Consider the following 22001-nt stretch of genomic DNA (forward strand, 5'->3'; position numbering starts at 1 on the left):
CCTCTCACTCACACACACACATCTGGGAGAATGAGAGGTTCAGAGCTAGGGGCAAGTGTGTGGGAGGCATGAGCGTAACAATATGACTATGACACTGAAAGTTGCAACCCGCTCATGCATACAGAAACACACACAGAGACACAAGACAAATCTGGGGTAGGTGTAATGGTTTCAATGCAAATAACATGATCTATCATGGAAAGAAAGGCAATGATAACTGAGTACATCAAAAGTACCCAAACACACCTGTAATGGTGACAAAACGCTATGCCTATCTTCACGTAGACCTACATCAAAGCACAATTTGCGGTACTCTTTTATCACCAACAGCTAAAAAGCCAGCCATTTTTAATTTCAGTCACTTAAGACATCGCCGGTGAAGGCACTTTATAGTAAATTTAAAGCCATCAGTATTTCCAAATGGGTAAAGGGTGACTTGGATCTGTTTCCATGACAACTGTAAGCTTGGACCAACTTTTAACCCATCGCATTACAGATAGTAAGACACTGAGCGATAAGAATTACAGGGATTGGTTAATTTAAGTATTGCAGAAAACAATTTACTACACCCCCTCCCACACACACACACATTTTCTCTCGTTCACCCCCCCCCCCTCGCTCCCTCTCTCTCACTCTCTCTCTCTTGCATTCTCTCTAACGTCTGTGTGTCTGCTCTATAATTATTTCCATGGTTACCAGTAGTGATGTGAACCTAAGGCGGATGTACTATTGTAGTAATCTTTCCGTCTCTCTCACCACTGTCATTTACTCTTCCTTTTCACATCCCTTGCTTACTCCATGCAATATAAATGTCCAACCCGTTCCCATAGTTCTCTCCCTGTCTCTCTCCATCAGATAGGATAGAGGGATGGTATGAAACGAGGACACACTTGAAGCGTGCACAGTGCCAGCTTGCTAGGTGGAGTGCCAAGGCTATAGAGTAAACTGGGATGTTGGCAGTGGTGGGCACAGGCACAGGCACGTGGGAAACTGGGAACGCATTGGAGGCACAGACACCGTTTACAGTACAGACACACGCACACGCACACGCACACACACACACACACACACACAAGCAGGCATATAAACACACACACAATTACAGTGCAGTATTCACAACACAAGCCCACGCATTCTCTTGCATGTGAAGATATTTGCATGGATGTTCGCACACCTTCTGTAGATACCCTACGGCCTCACACCCATAACACATACATCGCCTTCCCATTTACAACATCCCATTCACCCACCATATGGTGTGAATACTGTATCTCCCCATCTCCCATCCATTCTTACTCTATAACTTACTGATAGACCAAGTATATGAGCTCCTTTCTAGCTTCACAGAGCGTGGTGGAGCCTTTAGTTGACAGTCAGTCAGAGTGGGAGTGTTGGCCTGACAACACCGGTATTCTGTCTCTGGAAAACCACGTGCCTCCGGAGCTGCAGCACACGACTGTGTGCAAATATTCAATTAAGAGCCTGACTAGTGCAGCTGGAGAGCCTGGTAACGACACGCTACGTGTGAAAACAGAGCCAGAGAGCCGAGTTAGATATAATAGATATACAATACATACCTATAGGGGCATTGAGATAAAGGTGTTAGAGACAGACACAAGAAAAGGGCAACCAGTGAAGAACAAACACAACCCATATTTATGCTTATTTATTTTCCCTTTTGTACTTTTACAACGCTCTATATATACATAATATGACATTTGTAATGTCTTAATTGTTTTGAAACTTCTGTATGTGTAATGTCTACTGTTGATTTCTATTGTTTATTTTACATTTGTATATTATCTATCTCACTTGCTTTGGCAATGTTAACACATGTTTCCCATGCCAATAAAGCCCCTTGAATTGAATTGAGAGAGGGGCGAAGAGATAGAGACATTGACATAGGGAGAGAGAGGGGAGAGAGAGAGATGGAGAGATAGAGAGAGAGATAAACAGACATAGAGAGGCAGAGAGAGAGGGGGGCGAGAGAGATAAACAGAGAGATGGGGAGGTAGAGAGAGAGAGAGAGAGAGGGGGGGGGGCTAGAGCAAGCTCTAATACAATATGTACTACATGAAGGAAAGTTGGCCATCATATCGACATGTAATATCCGTTATGACTTCAATACTCTCCAGTCAATAGCTATTTTTGCCTCTTTTGTGTAAACGGATGTACTGGCATAAATGCTCTTGTATATGACGTGAGGACCAAGGTTGTTTTATCTTTGCTTGGTCACTTTCTTCAACACTGAACTCCCTCCATTTCAACTCCATCCATTTAATTGTGTATGGCAGTAACAACTACTGATTCTTGGCTAACCCATTTGTAGCAACTGGCATGCACCTATTTGAGATGCACAAAGAGGAAATATAGCAAACGCATACATTTGTATGCAAAAGGAGAGAGTCAGGGTCTATGAAAGCCATAAAGGAGAGAAATGATTGACATCTGCGTTAGCGATATGGTCCTCTGGATTGGTATAGCATTAACTGTTGGGGTTGTCAGTACATACAGTACTAGTCTGAGTCACGCCGGGGGGGGGTAGTGTCGGAACATACTAGTCTGAGTTGTGGGGGGGTTGCTGTGTAGTAGCAACTGAATGGTGGCATTTATTTCCCATAAGAATATGCTGCTGTACTAAAGCTCTGGAACACATTTCATGTCAGGAGAAGGTGAGGTGTTGATTGTGTGTAAAAAGACAGGGAAAAATAACAGTAGCGAGGCTATAAAAGTAGCGAGGCTACATACAGTAGCGAGGCTATATACAGTAGCGAGGCTATATACAGTAGCGACGCTATATACAGTAGCGAGGCTATAAAAGTAGCGAGGCTACATACAGTAGCGAGGCTATATACAGTAGCGAGGCTATAAAAGTAGCGAGGCTACATACAGTAGCGACGCTATATACAGTAGCGAGGCTATAAAAGTAGCGAGGCTACATACAGTAGCGACGCTATATACAGTAGCGAGGCTATAAAAGTAGCGAGGCTATATACAGTAGCGAGGCTATATACAGTAGCGAGGCTATATACGGTAGCGAGGCTATAAAAGTAGCGAGGCTACATACAGTAGCGACGCTATATACAGTAGCGAGGCTATAAAAGTAGCGAGGCTACATACAGTAGCGAGGCTATATACAGTAGCGAGGCTATATACGGTAGCGAGGCTATAAAAGTAGCGAGGCTACATACAGTACCGAGGCTATATACAGTAGCAAGGCTATATACAGTAGCGAGGCTACATACAGTAGCGAGGCTATATATAGTAGCGAGGCTATAAAAGTAGCGAGGCTACATACAGTAGCGTGGCTATATACAGTAGTGAGGCTCTAAAAGTAGAGAGGCTACATACAGTAGCGAGGCTATAAAAGTAGCGAGGCTACATACAGTATCGAGGCTATATACAGTAGCGAGGCTATAAAAGTAGCGAGGCTACATACAGTAGCGAGGCTATATATAGTAGCGAGGCTATAAAAGTAGCGAGGCTACATACAGTAGCGAGGCTATATACAGTAGCGAGGCTATATACAGTAGCAAGGCTATAAAAGTAGCGAGGCTACATACAGACACTGGTTAATCGGGCTGATTGAGGTAGTATGTACATATAGATATGGTTAAAGTGACTATGCATATATGATGAACAGAGAGTAGCAGTAGTGTAAAAGAGGGGTTAGCCAATATGCAGGAGCACTCGTTGGTCGGCCCAATTGAGGTAGTATGTACATGAATGTATAGTTAAAGTGACTATGCATATACTGTATGATAAACAGAGAGTAACAGCAACGTAAAAGAGGGGTTGGGGGGGGCACACAATGCAAATAGTCCGGTTAGCCATTTGATTACCTATTCAGGAGTCTTATGGCTTGGGGGTAAAAACTGTTGAGAAGCCTTTTTGTCCTAGACTTGGCACTCCGGTACCGCTTGCCATGCGGTAGTAGAGAAAACTATCTATGACTGGGGTGGGTCTTTGACACATTTCTAGGACCTTCCTCTGACACCGCCTGGTGTAGAGGTCCTGGATGGCAGGCACCTTAGCCCCAGTGATGTACTGGGCCGTACGCACTACCCTCTGTAGTGCCTTGCGGTTGGAGGCCGAGCAATTGCCGTACCAGGCAGTGATGCAACCAGTCAGGATGCTCTCGATGTTGCAGCTGTAGAACCTTTTGAGGATCTCAGGACCCATGCAGTGGGGAATGCAACCCCCGTTAGGAGCAACTTGGATTTACAGGCATAATGGAATGAGATATTGGACAGACAACTTATGGAACTCAACAGTCGTTTTCAGAACGATTCATGTGGGATAATGAAGAAGGCCGCAACTGCCTGCCTGCCCCGATCGATCTCATTTGGTCAAATGACAGTGATACAGCCTCCCAGTACCCATTATGACATTTATGTGGAAGATGCAGCAATAACTACTCTTTTGGTACAGCAGCTTAAACGAAAGGTACAATCATGCTGGCAATTTAAAAATATATATTTTTGTAGTAGCCTTTTTGCCAATAATGCGATAGGTGCACTTGATTCATCTGCCCTGCGTGCCGGGTAGGCGAAGTGTTCCCATTTTTAACCATTTTATTTGTCTGAAGATACAAACTCGGCGGGCCAAGAGAGCTAAATCAGGTGCACCTGTAGGCATTCCGTTGGCCAATTGGATAGCTTAGATCAGGGGTTTTCAAACTTTTGGGGGCCGGGGACACCTTTTGTGATAGCAAATTCATCAAGGAACCCTTCATTATTATTATACCTTTATTTCAACAAGGAACACAGACTGAGACCAAGGTCTCTTTTACAGCTGGGCCCTGCATATACATGTTTACACATACAGTTTAGGTACAATGATTAAGAAACGAGACAAGACAAACAAAATAATCACAGATAACACAAAGAAATACAGCAACAGATTACATTTACACATAGGTTATTCTACTAACAGCACAATAACTTGCATTACCCGACACAGTTACAAGCAATACAAAAATACAAAATGGGCAACAGGGGTACAAGAGTCTCAAGTTTAAGTTTAGTCTGCAGGCTATTCCATAGTCAGAACACAACTCCAGTGAGATAAGAATAGCATACAATAAGCTTTACTATGACTTTGGCCGTGCATGGCTGGACGAACCAAGTCTCGAGCCCTGGGAAGGAATGTTTTAAAGGCCCGCATCGGAGAGAACACCTTGCAGCTTTAAAGCTCCTTTCCTGCAATTCTACACATTTTATAATGAGGCAGAGAGAAAATGGGGCAGTTTTAAAGCTTAAATTACAGTGCATTTATGTTGTTGTGTTTACATTTTTTATTGTGGGGGAGAATACAATTAGTGGAGAATAGGCTTATTGTGGATACCAATATTCCTGTAAACCTACCAGGCCTATGTTGGCCAGGGTTAAGAACATACATTGTAGATTCATAATATTACATTGTATATTATTTTTGAGAACCCCTGGCTTAGGTCACCATGTCTACAGCAGCTTCGACGAGCATACAGCGAAAAACAATTAATTCAACCTCATTTACTGCCTTTTAAAAAAACATAGCTGGGATATGGCTGACTTGCTTAAAGAAATGTGGTTTCTACTGACAATTTAGATTTACAAACCATAGCATAAGGGAACGATGAGCGAATAAGAGGCAATCCGTAATTTTGATTAAGACATGATTAAGCCATCTAAGATGGACGTTGTCAATATAACTTTTGAAATGTACAGCGACAGAATTCAGAACATGGTCCATTCTTACAGTATTCTCCCTCTACACCAAGTCAGAACCAAATGATAAATAAAGGGGGCATACTGTGTAAGAAGACAATGAAAGCTCTTACAATATTTGAAAGGGGCCAAATTATTAAGGTGATGCACATGAGTTTCTAACAGTTTACTACACAACATACACTTACTATTACTTTCTTAGCTGCAGTATACATACAGTGGGGCAAAAAAGTATTTAGTCAGCCACCAATTGTGCAAGTTCTCCCACTTAAAAAGACGAGAGAGGCCTGTAATTTTCATCATAAGTACACTTCAACTATGACAGACAAAATGAGAAAAAAAATCCAGAAAATCACATTGTAGGATTTTTAATGAATTTATTTGCAAATTATGGTGGAAAATAAGTATTTGGTCACCTACAAACAAGCAAGATTTCTGGCTCTCACAGACCTGTAACTTCTTCTTTAAGAGGCTTCTCTGTCCTCCACTCGTTACCTGTATTAATGGCACCTGTTTGAACTTGTTATCAGTATAAAAGACACCTGTCCACAACCTCAAACAGTCACACTCCAAACTCCACTATGGCCAAGACCAAAGAGCTGTCAAAGGACACCAGAAACAAAATTGTAGACCTGCACCAGGCTGGGAAGACTAAATCTGCAATAGGTAAGCAGCTTGGTTTGAAGAAATCAACTGTGGGAGCAATTATTAGGAAATGGAAGACATACAAGACCACTGATAATCTCCCTCGATCTGGGGCTTCACGCAAGATCTCACCCCGTGGGGTCAAAATGATCGCAAGAACGGTGAGCAAAAATCCCAGAACCACACGGGGGACCTAGTGAATGACCTGCAGAGAGCTGGGACCAAAGTAACAAAGCCTACAATCAGTAACACACTACGCCGCCAGGGACTCAAAATCCTGCAGTGCCAGACGTGTCCCCCTGCTTAAGCCAGTACATGTCCAGGCCCGTCTGAAGTTTGCTAGAGAGCATTTGGATGATCCAGAAGAAGATTGGGAGAATGTCATATGGTCAGATGAAACCAAAATAGAACTTTTTGGTAAAAACTCAACTCGTCGTGTTTGGAGGACAAAGAATGCTGAGTTGCATCCAAAGAACACCATACCTACTGTGAAGCATGGGGGTGGAAACATCATGCTTTGGGGCTGTTTTTCTGCAAAGGGACCAGGACGACTGATCCGTGTAAAGGAAAGAATGAATGGGGCCATATATCGTGAGATTTTGAGTGAAAACCTCCCTGTCACGGGCGTCCTCCTCTTCATCTGAAGAGGAGAGGCGAGAAGGATCGGAGGACCAAAATGCGGCGTGGTATGTGTTCATGATGAAATTTAATAAAGAAAACACTGAACACTGACACACACTATACAAAAACAATAAAAGAAATAACGACCGTGACGCTAATGAGAAGTGTGCTGACACAAGCAATCAACATAGACAATCACCCACAAAACCCAACATTAAACAGGCTACCTAAATATGGTTCCCAATCAGAGACAATGACTAATACCTGCCTCTGATTGAGAACCATATCAGGCCCAAACACAGAAACAGACAAACTAGACATCCAACATAGAATGCCCACTCAGATCACACCCTGACCAACAAAACATAGAAACATACAAAGCAAACTATGGTCAGGGTGTGACACTCCTTCCATCAGCAAGGGCATTGAAGATGAAACGTGGCTGGGTCTTTCAGCATGACAATGATCCCAAATACACCACCCGGGAAACGAAGGAGTGGCTTCGTAAGAAGCATTTCAAGGTCCTGGAGTGGCCTAGCCAGTCTCCAGATCTCAACCCCATAGAAAATCTTTGGAGGGAGTTGAAAGTCTGTGTTGCCCAGCAACAGCCCCAAAACATCACTGCTCTAGATGAGATCTGCATGGAGGAATGGGCCAAAATACCAGCAACAGTGTGTGAAAACCTTGTGAAGACTTACAGAAAACGTTTGACCTCTGTCATTGCCAACAAAGGGTATTTAACAAAGTATTGAGATAAACTTGTGTTATTGACCAAATACTTATTTTCCACCATAATTTGCAAATAAATTCATAAAAAATCCTACAATGTGATTTTTGGGGATTTTTTTCCTTCTCATTTTGTCTGTCATAGTTGAAGTGTACCTATGATGAAAATTACAGGCCTCTCTCATCTTTTTAAGTGGGAGAAGTTGAACAATTGGTGGCTGACTAAATACTTTTTTGCCCCACTGTATCTCCCTTGCATATTACATCATTTATGCAGCAGCATACAAGACATTCTAGGACTCACCATTGTGTTGTGCTCACTTGAACAGGAAGGTGGCGCAGCGGTCCTTATTGTGGGCAAATTTTGTCATGAAACTTTGTCATCAAAGTCTTTAATTCTCTAGATTTATGGTGCTTTCAGGACAACTGGGAACTCGGGGAAAAAAACAGATCGAATCATGACATCTTCAGTTCGGAGCTCTAGAAAGAGGCCTGAGTTCCCGACTTGGAATTTCGTATTGGATGACCGTTCAAAACGTATTTTCCCAGTCGGAGCTCGTTTTCTCAGAGTTCCCAGTTGTCAAGAACACACTGAAGTCTGAGATTTCCCAGTTCTGCTTTTCAAGTTGTTTTGAACGCGGCAGAAGTCATGCTGGATTGACAGCATGGCTAATGTATTCAACCTTTTCTGGCCCATGGTTTTGCGTGTGAATGTTTATCCTTTTAAGCTTTGAAAAGTGACCTTTAAACCCAGACTTGGACCACACACCCTCTCCACCGAATAGCAGGCAGGGGAAGGAAAATTGTGATTGCTTTGCAATGCTTGCAGTTAGCCACTGATTCCTTCCAATCCACTCATTGTTGTTGTGTAATGTTTATGTCCAATGGCCGATGAGCACCGATACATTTTATCTATCATTTCTCTTCATATGACAAGGATTGAAAAGGATTTGCCAGTAGATTGTTGATGTGATTCATGATAATGACTGTTTTCTCTAACTTGCTAGTTAAGATTTTGAAAGTATGATGTTGACATGATCAGTCCAATCAAAGCTACGGTAGATATAACGTGATTTGATGTCATTTTATCTGTGGCCAACGACCTTGAGCCTTCTTGGATGGGCACTTCTAATGTAAATCTATGGCAGCACCCAAGGGGGTTTGAACTTTCTAGCTCTCCCTGTAGATTTTGAGATGACGTAGTGTCCCCATGAGTGACAGAACACTGAGCCAATCACGGAGCAACATAAGAAGATTAACAAACCCTATGCTCTGTATTTTCTGCTGGCTGCCCCTCCACAGAAAGCACTGAGCTAGGCTGAAACACTTGCATTTTGGAGCTGCCTTACTCAAGAAAGCAAAAGAGAGACAATGTCTGCATGCAGCTTTATCAACTCAATACATTTTTGTTTTACATTGTTTGCAAACTGATATGTGACACATTAATGCCAGAATAACAAGCAAAACAGGCAAAAATAAATATATGTTTCTTTTTAACTAAACAGGTGGGTCTCAAAACAGGCTCTGCCCCACCTGCCCTGAATGACGGGTCGCCACTGACCTAGCTTGAGACTCGCCACTGACCTAGCTTGAGGGTCTACAGTACATGGAAAAAATCAGACCTCTCTTACTGTATATGAAAATAGCCACATTTTTTCCCAGTCAATGTAAATATCCTATCATTTTTAGGAAATTAATTTCATTGTAAATATAACTTTGCCCTGTACTTATTTTCCCATTCACTGGCCCTATAGGCTACAGATAATTTAATTGACATCACATAAAAGACTACATTGTAGGCGCACTTGATCTCCTGTGCCCAGCAGACAATTGCACTCAGCTTACATTTTGACTCAGAACGTGATCTCAATAAAGAAAAGGTTGGTGACCACTGTTCTAGTCTATAATCCAGTAAACAGGAGATGACCTGAGGACATTTGGTGGCATTCCCATTAGGTCCCTAAATGGTCTCAGTGTGACGTTATCCCATTGACTTTCTTAGAACGTTGCGTAATGGTCCCAAAGACAAATTCTTTGGGTTAGTTCCGTCTAGTTCCTTCTACGTTCCCAGGACGTAACTGAAGACCATGTCAGGACCTTTCTCGGACATTCCCATGACTTTCATTAGGATGTTGTGCAATGGTCCCAATGGAACGTTCTCTGGGGGGCCTTTTTATAGTACCAGGTTTGACCCCTGAAGGTTCCACTGAACATTCTTAGTATGTTGTGTCATGGTCCCCTGGAGGATTTGTGTAGTTCCTGGTTGGACCCGGGGACATCCCCAAAGACATTTTTAAAATGTTCTTGGGATGTTGTGTCATGGTCCCCTGGAGGTCTTAAGGAACATTATGAATTTAAGAAAATGCATAAAAAAACAGAGTGGCATATTTTGAGCTTAAATATAAGTGCTTTGAGTGTTGACAGTAATCACAGTAATTCTGCCAAAAAGTTGTATTTTGAAAAACAGCTCAACGGGTCATTTTTAAGAGTAATTTGGAAACTGCAGAATCAACACGTCTTACCTGCTTGTGACTCTGTAGGATAATTTTAAAAAGTAAAAAGGAGTCGCTAGAGAACTATGAGCCAAGTAAAACCCTCCCCTAACCCGGGCGACGCTGGGCCAATTGTGCGCCGTCCTATGGGACTCCCGGCCAGTTGTGGCACAGCCCGGAAATGAACCCGGGTATGTAGTAACGCTTCTAGCACTGCAATGCAGTGCCTTAGAATTCTGTGCCACTCGGTAGACCCCATAATTACATGTTTTACCATTAAATTAGACCCGCTACCGGAATAGTGACATCCATGATGTTCTGGGTCAATTTGACCCGCAATTTGACCCACGCAATTTGACCTTGACCTTGGTCTATATAGTGCCTTCGGAAAGTATTCAGACCCCTTGACTTTTTCCAAATTTTGTTAGGTTACAGCCTTATTCTAAAATGTATTAAATTGTTTTTTTCCCTCATCAATCTAAACCCAATACGTCATAACTGATTTTTTAAAAACATTTTAGCAAATGTCTTAAAAATAAAAAACAGATATCACATTCACATTATTCAGACCCTTTACTCAGTACTTTGTTTAAGCACCTTTGGCAGTGATTGCAACCTCAAGTCTTGGGTATGACGCTACAAGCTTGGCACACCTGTATTTGGGCAGTTTCTCCCATTCTTCTCGGCAGATCATCTCAAGCTCTGTCAGCTAATTTCAGGTCTCTCCAATGATATTTGATCGGGTTCAAGTCCAGGTTCTGGCTGGGCCACTCAAGGACATTCAAAGACTTGTGGGGAAGTCACTCCTGCGTTGTCTTGAGGTCCTGAGCACTCTGGAGCAGGTTTTCATCAAGGATCTCTCTGTACTTTGCCTCGATCCTGACTAGTCTCCCAATCCCTGCCACTGAAAAACATCCCCACAGCATAATGCTGCCACCACCATGCTTCACCATAGGGATGGTGCCAGGTTTCCTCCAGATGTGACGCTTGGCATTCAGGCCAAAGAGTTTAATCTTGGTTTCATCAGACCAGAGAATCTTGTTTCTCATGGTCTGAGAGTCTTTACACGGAACCCAAACCAGCTGCGCGCTTTCGCCATCGTGCACTATCGTGCATAAATGTATTTAGTCCCCCTACACCAAACACGATCACGACACGCAGGTTGAAATATCAAAACAAACTCTGAACAAATTAGCTAAATTTGGGGACAGGTCGAAAACCATTAAACATGTATGGCAATTTAGCTAGTTAGCTTGCACTTGCTAGTTAATTTGTCCTATTTAGCTAGCTTGCTGTTGCTAGCTAATTTGTCCTGGGATATAAACATTGAGTTGTTATTTTACATGAAATGCACAAGGACCTCTACTCCGCCAATTAATCCACACATAAAACGGCCAACCGAATAGTTTGTAGTCATCTCTCCTCCTTCCAGGCTTTTTCATCTTTGAACTTATATGGTGATTGGCATCTAAACTTTCATAGTATTACCACGACTACTGGCAAAACAGTTCGTCTTTCAATCACCCACGTGGGTATAACCAATGAGGAGATGGCACATGGGAACCTGTTTCTATAAACCAATGAGGAGATGGGAGAGGCAAGACTTTCAGCACGATCTGCATCAGAAATAGAAAGGAGTTATATTTTAGCCCTTGGCATCGCATACGCTCGTTGGCACGTGCGAGCATTGTGGGTGTAATAATTGAATAACATGGATTTCTACATTTATTTTGTGACGCTCGTGCACGCGGCGTGACCGGTCTGGTCAGCATGTTAGGTGCTTTTTGGCAAACTTCAAGCAGGCTGTCATGTGCCTTTTACTGAGGAGGGGTTTCTGTCTTGCCACTCTACCATAAAAGCCTGATTTGTGGAGTGCTGCAGAGATGGTTGTCCTTCTGGAAGGTTCTCCCATCTCCACAGAGGAACTCCAGAGCTCTGTGAGATTGACAATCGGGTTCTTGGTCACCTCCCTGACCAAGGCACTTCTCCCCCGATTGCTCAGTTTGGACGGGCGGCCAGCTCTAGGAAGAGTCTTGGTAGTTCCAAACTTTTAAGAATGATGGAGGTCACTGTGTACTTGGGGACCTTCAATGCTACAGAAATGTTTTGGTACCCTTCCCCAGATCTGTGCATCGACTCAATTCTGTATCGGAGGTCTACGGACAATTCCTTCGACCTCATGGCTTGATTTTTGCTCTGACATGCACTGCCAACTGTGGGACCTTATATAGACGGGTGTGTGCCTTTCCAAATCATGTCCAATCAATTGAATTTACCACAGGTGGTCTCCAATCAAGTTGTAGAAACATCTCAAGGATGATCAATGGAAACAGGATGCACCTGAGCTCAATTTTGAGTCTGATAGCAAAGGGTCTGAATACTTGTGTATTTGCTGCAATGTGTGCCGATGCCCAGCTATTTAAAGGGACAGGTGGCTATTTGAGACAGAGTTTAATTGAAGTTGAAGAAAGTTGCAGTAAATCCCTGACCCTAGTCTCAGTGCAGAGAGATATTTTGCAGAGGGAAGTATTTTAAGACTACAGCCAACCAATGTATGAAAGCTGACTTACACACTCAGGGCTGAGGAAGGGAAACCAGCCTACACAAGAGATCCATGGACAACTGCCAGTCAAACCAGGAGCTATGCTGCTACTGCTGTTATTATTGTTGTTGCTCTATTTCATCCTCAGGATATATCACAGGATATGTGAGCACTTACATAATGTCGACATTTACATAGCTGCTCTGCATAAAAAGCTATTCACTAATTTAGGAATGGTATTTTCAATGGTGCTTCACTCCATTTCTTAACATGTCATTTCTGGTACCTCGTAATTGATCAATTGATCAGTAATCATTTATTAAAGGGTGATTTTTTTTGGTCAAAACTTCAATTACAAAGAGGATTCTAAAAGACTCGTCTTGAAAAATGTATTGTAGCTAAGATGTTGATTATAAAAACGTTATCTTTAAATCACATTTGCCTAATTTTTCAATAATATACAGCCCCAAGGAATACATATTTACTGTGTAGTGGCACTCTCTTCTCTGCTGGTTGTTACGCTTATTGAAGAGAAGGTTGCACAATATATTTCCACAAATCTAACAATGTAGATTGATATTCGCAATTTGAATTACATTTATCGGAAACTCCTATACCAACAAAACATTACGGTGGTGGCGGCAGTACACACTGAACTGCCTGATCTTTTTTGCAGGATATCATGGTAGTCAATGTTTGTTTTAGCCATTATACCTGGGTTTACTGCTGCTGCTAGTTGTAGCACTCAGGTTAGCATGTCATTAGCTATAGCTACAATCGGCCAACAACAGTCTTTGCCAGTTCGGGTATAGTTCAATGTCTATTATGATGGTTAAGGTCTATCTTGATTTTGTGTAGCAGATTTTGTGTATCGGCGAGAAATGCTGATGTGCTGAACTGCTAATAAGTGATGTGTTTCAAGACTGCTAGTGGTTAGCTAGTAGGGGTAAGCCAGGGGTGGAAAAGGGGCTATGCAAAAGGCCAGCGAGCTGTATTAGTGTTTTTTATTTAATGAGCTGAATAAGAGTTTTAAAAAATCACAGGATATGGTCAGATGATAAATTGGCTTTATTCAGACTGTCAAAATACATATCTTTAACAAAAGTAGGCCTGATGTGGGTATTCACCTTCTTATGTGGGCAGTGGTTTCACTCCTACTCCTGTAGTGCTCCTCTTCATGTCACATTTCCGAATGCTTTTCCGACCTGACTTCGGTCAAATTCGGTTAAAATATATAATTTCTCCCAAAATACAAATGTAAAGTGATAGGGTATAAAATAAACTTGATTCTACAATCTTCCCTTTAAGTGAAATATAATTTGACTACTTGTTCCAGATGAAGTAGCTTTACATCATTTCGAAAGAATTGTGGGAACAGTGATGTAAAAGAAAACAGCATTGATTCTAGCTTAGTGGGCATACAATTCCATGAACCATCTCTCTCTCTCTCTCTCTCTCTCTCTCTCTCTCTCTCTCTCTCTCTCTCTCTCTCTCTCTCTCTCTCTCTCTCTCTCTCTCTGCCCCTTTCCCCAGTGAATGTTCCCCTGCTCATGTCCATGAACCATCTCTCTCTCTCTCTCTGCCCCTTTCCCCAGTGAATGTTCCCCTGCTCATGTCCATGAACCATCTCTCTCTCTCTCTCTGCCCCTTTCCCCAGTGAATGTTCCCCTGCTCATGTCCACGAACCGTTAAAAGCTACAGTAGCGCTCCATTTGTATTCATTCGGAGTTCCAACATTAAGACAGCAAGATGACTCAGCAAATCTCTCCAAAGACAAGCGGCAGCTTTGGGGGTGGATTTGCAGTTCCCTCAGTGACAGACTCACAGGCTACCTGTCATCCTGCACTGTTAACTTGATATAGTACTAATAGTCTCACTAAAACAAACAATACTGTTGTTGATACTGCTACAGTACTATGTATGCTTCCTGCTGCAATTAAAACATATTGAAGTGTCCTTTGGTATTCCCATGTGGTAGCAAACAGAGAATAGCATAATTGGGGTTGGCTAATGGGATCATATTGCGTAATGTTGCAGTAGATTTTTGGTGTCAACGGAGGCTGAATTGCTCAAAACAAAGATATATCTGAGTAACAGACTCACTAGTCTAATATATACAAACTACGGACATGCATGGTAACTGTACTGAGGTTGTTGATGGGTTGGCAGGTTAGCGGTGGCTGCTGGAGTATGCTGCAAACATGAATCACTTCTGAGTTCCACTCTTAACCTGACAGTTGTTTTGTCCCTGGTGGAACCTCAAAGACATTGCATGTTGTTTTAATGAGTTAAAAGGCTGGGGGAAATCCATAATTTATACTGTTTATTATTATTCATTTCCTTAAAGTTATTGGAGGAGAAATTAGTTCAGTTATACACGCTAGTGTTTAAGATGGGATGTGGAACAACGCCTATAAATAAAATATCAATATGCCAATGTTGTTCCAGTAGACAGAAAACACAAGTTTATAATGGAGGAAAATACGAACAACACGTTGTGTTTTTTACATTGAATTTCCATTCAGCCAAAGGCTATCAATCAGATAAGCAGTTAGCTTATTATGGTTGTGATTTAGCCTGAGGTTAATTCATTCACATAACATGGATTCCTCTCAATGACTGAGCAGCCGTGGTGAAAGTCAATTTCAAAATGTAACACATAACATCGAAGGCCAACTTCATTAATGCAGATAATCACATCCAATTTTGAGGAGGTTAATAAGAGAGAGAGGAAACAATATATTTTCCTTCTGTTAGCACAGAATGTACTCTTTGAATGAACGTTATTGCAAGAGACCCAATAGGATCAGGAGCATATGCACTTCAATACCAATAAAGATTTAAAAGGATTATTTCTCTCATTATATTACATAATCAAGTCCCTTTTGCTGACCTTGCTCTATCAAATCAAACTTTATTTGTCACAAGCGCCGAATACAACAAGTGTAGACCTTACAATGAAATTGCCGTGCGGTAGCAGAGAAAACAGTCTATGACTTGGGTGACTGGAGTCTGACAATTGTATGGGCCTTCCTCTGACATTGCCTATTACAGTATATGGGTTCTGGATGGCAGGAAGCTTGGCCCGAGTGATGTACTGGGCTGTACGCACTACCCTCTGTAGAGCTTACGGCCAACCGGTCAGGATGCTCTCGATGGTGCAGCTGTATAGATTTTTGAGGATCTGGGAACCCATGCCAAATATTTTCAGTCTCCTGAGGGGGAAAAAGTGTTGTCGTGCCCTCTTCATGACTGTCTTGGTGTGTTTGGAACATGATAGTTCGTTGGTGATGTGGACACCAAGGAACTTGAAACTCTTTGCTGTAGTCCACGATCAGCTCCTTTGTCTTGCTCACATTGAGGGAGAGGTTGTTGTCCTGTCACCACACTGCCAGTTCTCTGACCTGCTCCCTCATTGTCATGATCATGTCTACCACTGTTGTTTCATCAGCAAACTTAATGATGGTGTTTGAGTTGTGTTTGGCCACGCAGTCGTGGGTGAACAGGGAGTACAGGAGGGGAGGGGACTAAGTACACACCCCTGAGGGGCCCAGGTGTTGAGGACCAGCATTGCCTACCCTTACCACCTGGGGGCGGCCCATCAGGAAGTACAGGATCTAGTTGCAGAGAGAGGTATTTAGGGTCCTTAGTTTAGTGATGAGCTTTGTGGGCACTATGGTGTTGAATGCTGAGCTGTAGTCAATGAACAGCATTCTCACATAGGTGTTCCTTTTGTCCAGGTGGGAAAGGGCAGTGTGGAGTGCAATTGAGATGGCGTCATCTGTGGATCTGTTGGGGCGGTATGTGAATTGGAGTGGGTCTAGGGCATCCGGGAGGATGCTGTTGATGTGAGCCATGACCAGCCTTTCAAAGCACTTCATGGCTACCGACGTGAGTGCTGCAGGGTGGTAATCATTTAGGCAGGTTACCTTCGCTTCCTTGGGCACAGGGACAATGGTGGCCTGCTTGAAACAGCCTGAGTTACACTTGGTTAACATCTGATATGGTAAACAGGGGTTTTGTGGTAGGTCAGACCTGCTCTTTGAGCTGTTTGAAATGACAAGTTAACACAAATGGAACATACCCTGCCAGTAAATACAGAAACATGCTACAGTACAGAGACAAGCCCAGCTAGTTTCAATAACTTCTCTTTATGGCTGAATGGCTCAGAAACGTGACATTTTGCAGCAGTACACAACATAAAACCACTTTTTACTCTATAGTGCTTATAGTTTCCATTATGCATGCTACTGCAATTGCAACCATTTAACATTGTATAAATAGAGTACCTCCACCATAATGCAGCAACTGCTATTCAAGCCAGATTCCTTATACTCCACTATTGGCACTACCGCCCCACACAGTCTGTCTCCCTATTCATTTTTTTTTCTTCCTTTAAAAAAAATGTTTACCCACTTTTTCTCCCCAATTGGTAGTTACGATCTTGTCTCATCACTGCAACTCCCCAACGGGTTCGGGACAGGCGAAGGTCAAGACATGCATCCTTTGAAACATGACCCGACAAGCCACACTTCTTGAACCCCAGGCTGCAGTGGCGCCTCAGCGCTGCAATACAGTGCCTTAGATTGCTGCGCCACTCGGGATGCCTTTGTCTCCCTATTGTAACTACTGTACCTTATATGTACCTTATATATGTCCAGGGTACATAGGGTGTTTCAACACCATGGACAGAGGGCCCAACATGGGCTAGAATCCACCAAAGATTAGATCTGTTTCAGTACCTTGGACCGCTCCGCACAGAGCAAAGATTTTGGGTTGGTCTGTGTGGCTGCATGCAGAACTTCTGTGGATAGGGTTTAGGTTGAAGTTCTAATTACAATAGATATTTGCATAAAACATTTACAGCACACTGCAATTATCTACCAAGATGAATGCCTTAATTGCATATTGATTGCTCCAACTTCAACTGTTTCCGTGCTTTCAAGGTGCAATACAAGGAAGTGGATGGGGAAGTAGACTAATTGCGTCTGAGTAACTTTCCGTATCCAATCCAAAGAGCATAGTGAAGTATCGTATGTGTCCCTAATCATAGATGCAGAGCCAAATGTCTTCATCAGAGATGGTCATTACATCAGGACCCAGCTGGGATTGTTGTCAAGTGTCTTCATTTATCAAAACGATGATAAATTAAAATTCACGTTTGAAGTATAGATACAGTACATAAACACATTGGAAGCATACCAAGATGGATACAAATTCAAGCTTGTTTTTTTGTTATGACACAAGAGTAATCTATTACTTTTACTGTATGTGTCCCTGGAATGAAGCACTTAAGTGAGTAGAGGACAACATCAGAGGGTCTATTTGACCTCATCCCCCATAGAGCATTGTTTGCAATCTCGATATTGTGTATAATTGGACAGTTTAGCCTGTCATTTTGATTCCATGCCTTTGTGTCCTATTTTTCTTTTTTGAAGTCTTGTCAAAATTGGATTTTCGAAGATTTATTTTGTACCGGTCAAATGTTTTAGAACACCTACTCATTCAAGGCTTTTTCTTTTTACTATTTTCTACATTTTAGATTTATAGTGAAGACATCAAAACTATGAAATAACACATATGGAATCATGTAGTAACCAAAAACGTGTTAAACAAATCAAAATATATTTTCTATTTGAGATTCTTCAAATAGCCACCCTTTGCCTTGATGACAGCTTTGCACACTCTTGGCATTCTCTCAACCAGTTTCATGAGTTAGTCACCTGGAATGCATTTAAATTAACAGGTGTGCCTTCTTAAAAGTACATTTGTGGCATTTATTTCCTTCTTAATGTGTTTGGCCAATCAGTCGTGTTGTGACAAGGTGGGTGGGGGGGGGGGGGGTGTACAGAAGATAGGCCTATTTGGTAAAAGACCAAGTCCCTATTATGGGAAGAGCAGCTCAAATAAGGAAAGAGAAATGACAGTCCATCATTACTTTCAGTCAATGCTGAAAATTTCAAGAACATCTTCAAGTGAAGTCACACAAACCATCAAAAACTATGATGAAACTGGCTCTTGCGAGCCTCAGAAATTGCAGCCCAAATAAATGCTTCACAGAGTTCAAGTAACAGACACATCTCAACATCAACTGTTCTGCCACTGTGGGGCGGCAGGGTAGCCTAGTGGTTAGAGAGTTGGGCTAGTAACCGGAAGGTTGCAAGTTCAAATCCCCGAGCTGACAAGGTTCTGCCCCTGAACAGGCAGTTAACCCACTGTTCCTAGGCTGTCATTGAAAATAAGAATTTGTTTTTAACTGACTTGCCTGGTTAAATAAAGGTAAAAAAAAAATAAAAAATAAAAAGAGGAGACTGTGTGAATCAGGCCTTCATAGTCGAATTGCTGCAAAGAAACCACTACTAAAGGACACCAATAATAAGAAGAGACTTGCTTGAGCCAAGAAACACATTAGACCGGTGGAAATGTGCCCTTTGGTCTGGAGTCCAAATTTGAAATTTTTGGTTCCAACCGCCGTGTCTTTGTGAGACGCGGTGTGGGTGAACGGATGATCTCTGCATGTGTATTTCCCACCGTAAAGCATGGAGGAGGTGGTGTTATGGTGCTTGGCTGGGTTCACAGTCTGTGATTTATTTAGAATTCAAGGCACACTTAACCAGCATGGCTACCACAGCACTCTGCAGCGATATGCCATCCCATCTGGTTTGGGCTTAGTGGGACTATCATCTGTTTTTCAACAGGACTATGACCCAACACACCTCCTAAAGGCTATTTGACCAAGAAGGAGAGTGATGGAGTGCTGCATCAGATGATCAGGTCTCCACAATCTCCCAACCTCAACCCAATTGATATGGTTTGGGACGAGTCGGACCGCAGTGTGAAGGAAAAGCAGCCAACAAGTGCTCAGCATATGGGGGAACTCCAAGTGAAGCTGGTTGAGAGAATGCCAAGAGTGTGCTAAGCTGTCATCAAGACAAAGGGTGGCTATTTGAAGAATCTCAAATATAAAATATATTTTATACTTTTTATATTTTACACTTTTCTGGTTACTATATGATTCCATATGTGTTATTTCATAGCTTTGATGTCTTCACTATTATTCTACAATGTAGAAAATAGTAAAAATAAAGAAAAAGTAGGTGTTCTAAAATTTTTGACCGGCAGTGTATCCTTATCCCATCCAATCCACGTGTATGCAATTTACTCACTTGCTTGCATCCAATCTACTCTCACTTTAGGATTATCCCAATGATGATCTCACGTTATCTCAGTTCCAAGTTATGCAGTAGGTCACAGTCTTTCTGAAATGGGTCACTGTGTCACAAGCATTTCCCTTGACACTGCCTCCTGATGACAGCATGGCAGGTTTCTGTTAATCAGCTCATTAATGGGATGCCTGGGGGGCCATTCAGTTTGGGCATCTCCTCAGGCTGGATGGGCTCTCACTGCATATGGTTCTCAATGGAAGGCTATTTGATAACATGCTATATCATAGATATGCTTAGAGTGGGATGAGCATCACTCTTCTGGAGTCAGTAGGCCTGTGTAGCCTGTGCCATTATAGGAGAGTATTGCTGTGTCAGACCGGAACAGGTTCATGCCAAATATGGAGTGAGTGGCCTATTGCAGTATCCCCACAAGACTGTTGTGGGGAGAGTTGCCCTATGTAGACGATGGGAGTGTATCAATGCTGAGACAAACATGAGGCAGAGTGAGAGAGATGGAGGCAGGCAGAGACAACGAGTCAGAGAGGCAGTAAGAAAGACATAATCACAAAATATCAGAAGTAGAAAGGCAGAGAAAGGTGAGAGCAGCCCATGACAGGTAGAGTCAGAAACACAGAACTAGAGTGAGTAGAACGGGCCTCCCATTCAAGTCAATGACGCCATAATCAGTGGACTGGCAGCCATTGCGAGGGTCCCCATAAGAGTAAAGCAGGAAGTAAAAGCAGGAAGTACAACATTACATTTGTGCTTTATGGTCAGAGGTTCCAAGCTATTGACTGTATTTCTATGGTCAAAAAGAATTCAGAGAGATAGAAGGGCCCTTAGCCTACTCACCCATCTCTGGATGGTGCCTCCCCTCAACAGGAACGCTGACTGTCCTCCGCAGCAGCTTGTTCCTGTGCAACTCGGAGCGCCGCTCGCGCATCAACAAAGGGTGTACCTGCATATGCACAGAGAGACAAGGTCAGGTCAACACACACGCATAATGCATTAAGCTATATTTTCAGAAGACCATAATGGATAGTATCTTGAAATGTCTCTCACTGAGCAGTAGCGGTGCGTGGGTAACATTTCTGGAGAAGCCAAACCAGAAAAAAAATCCTTATTACCTAGGTGTTGTGATAATTACATTGCTTGCTCTATAACCTGTTAGTTCCTATAACTTGACACTGATTTATAGGCCTATGGCTGAAACAATAAGAAGACACAGTGGCAGAATAAATTCAACCACATCTTTGTTTCATCAAAGAAACGGAGAGCAACATCTGTCCGGTGAAGTCAACAAAGCATATTGCATGTAACAAACAGTTACATGACCTACAGCATGGTAAAGCAAGTTAATGTTACTGACATTCTTGGACTACTAAACAACCATTGATTTAGAACCCCGGAGAGTTACTTCTAAATTTCAACAGAATCAAATCGCTAATGGTTAGTTTAATACAGTGACAACTACAAGATACCAAAAACAATTGAGTCCAGTCAACGTAAGTTAAATATGATGTGGCTATCCATGGTACTGATTTGTGTGTGTGTGCGTACAACTTAAGTCATTTTTGGGGTATCCCTACTTACTTTACTATTTATATTTTGGACTACTTTTACTTCACTATATTCCTAAAGATAATGATGTGCTTTATACTCCATAAATTTTCCCTGACACCCAAAAGTACTTGTTACATTTTCAATGTTTAGCAGAACAGGAAAAGGGTCCATTCACACACTTATCAAGAGAACATCCCTGGTCATCCCTACTGCATCTTATCTGACAGACTCACTAAACACGCATGCTTCATTTGTAAATTATGTCTGAGTGTTGGAGTGTGCCCCTGGCTATCTGTAAATGTAAAAAACAAGAAAATCGTGCTGTCTGGTTAAGGAATTTGTAATTATGTATACTTTTACTTTTGATTCTTAAGTATATTTTTGCAATTACATGTACTTTTGATAATTAAGTATGTTTAAAACCAAATACTTTTAGACTTTGACTCAAGTAGTATTTTACTGGGGGACTTTTTGTCATTTTCTATTAAGGTATCTTTACTTTTACTCAAGTATGACAATTGGGGACTTTTTCCACCAC

The 22001-nt window shown here is 42.2% G+C and overlaps 1 protein-coding gene across 1 annotated transcript in view; it reads right to left on the minus strand.

Annotated features, from left to right (window-relative positions):
- Window positions 1-22001, minus strand: part of LOC115141108 (ras/Rap GTPase-activating protein SynGAP-like) — a 122135-nt gene that overhangs the window by 59058 nt on the left and 41076 nt on the right. Inside the window, exon 6 of the mRNA XM_065027201.1 lies at window positions 20753-20858. Coding sequence (XP_064883273.1) covers window positions 20753-20858 — 106 coding nt within the window. The remainder of the gene's footprint in view (window positions 1-20752; window positions 20859-22001) is intronic.

The sequence above is a fragment of the Oncorhynchus nerka genome, linkage group LG14 (genome assembly GCF_034236695.1).
Source record: "Oncorhynchus nerka isolate Pitt River linkage group LG14, Oner_Uvic_2.0, whole genome shotgun sequence".
Taxonomy (NCBI): domain Eukaryota; kingdom Metazoa; phylum Chordata; class Actinopteri; order Salmoniformes; family Salmonidae; genus Oncorhynchus; species Oncorhynchus nerka.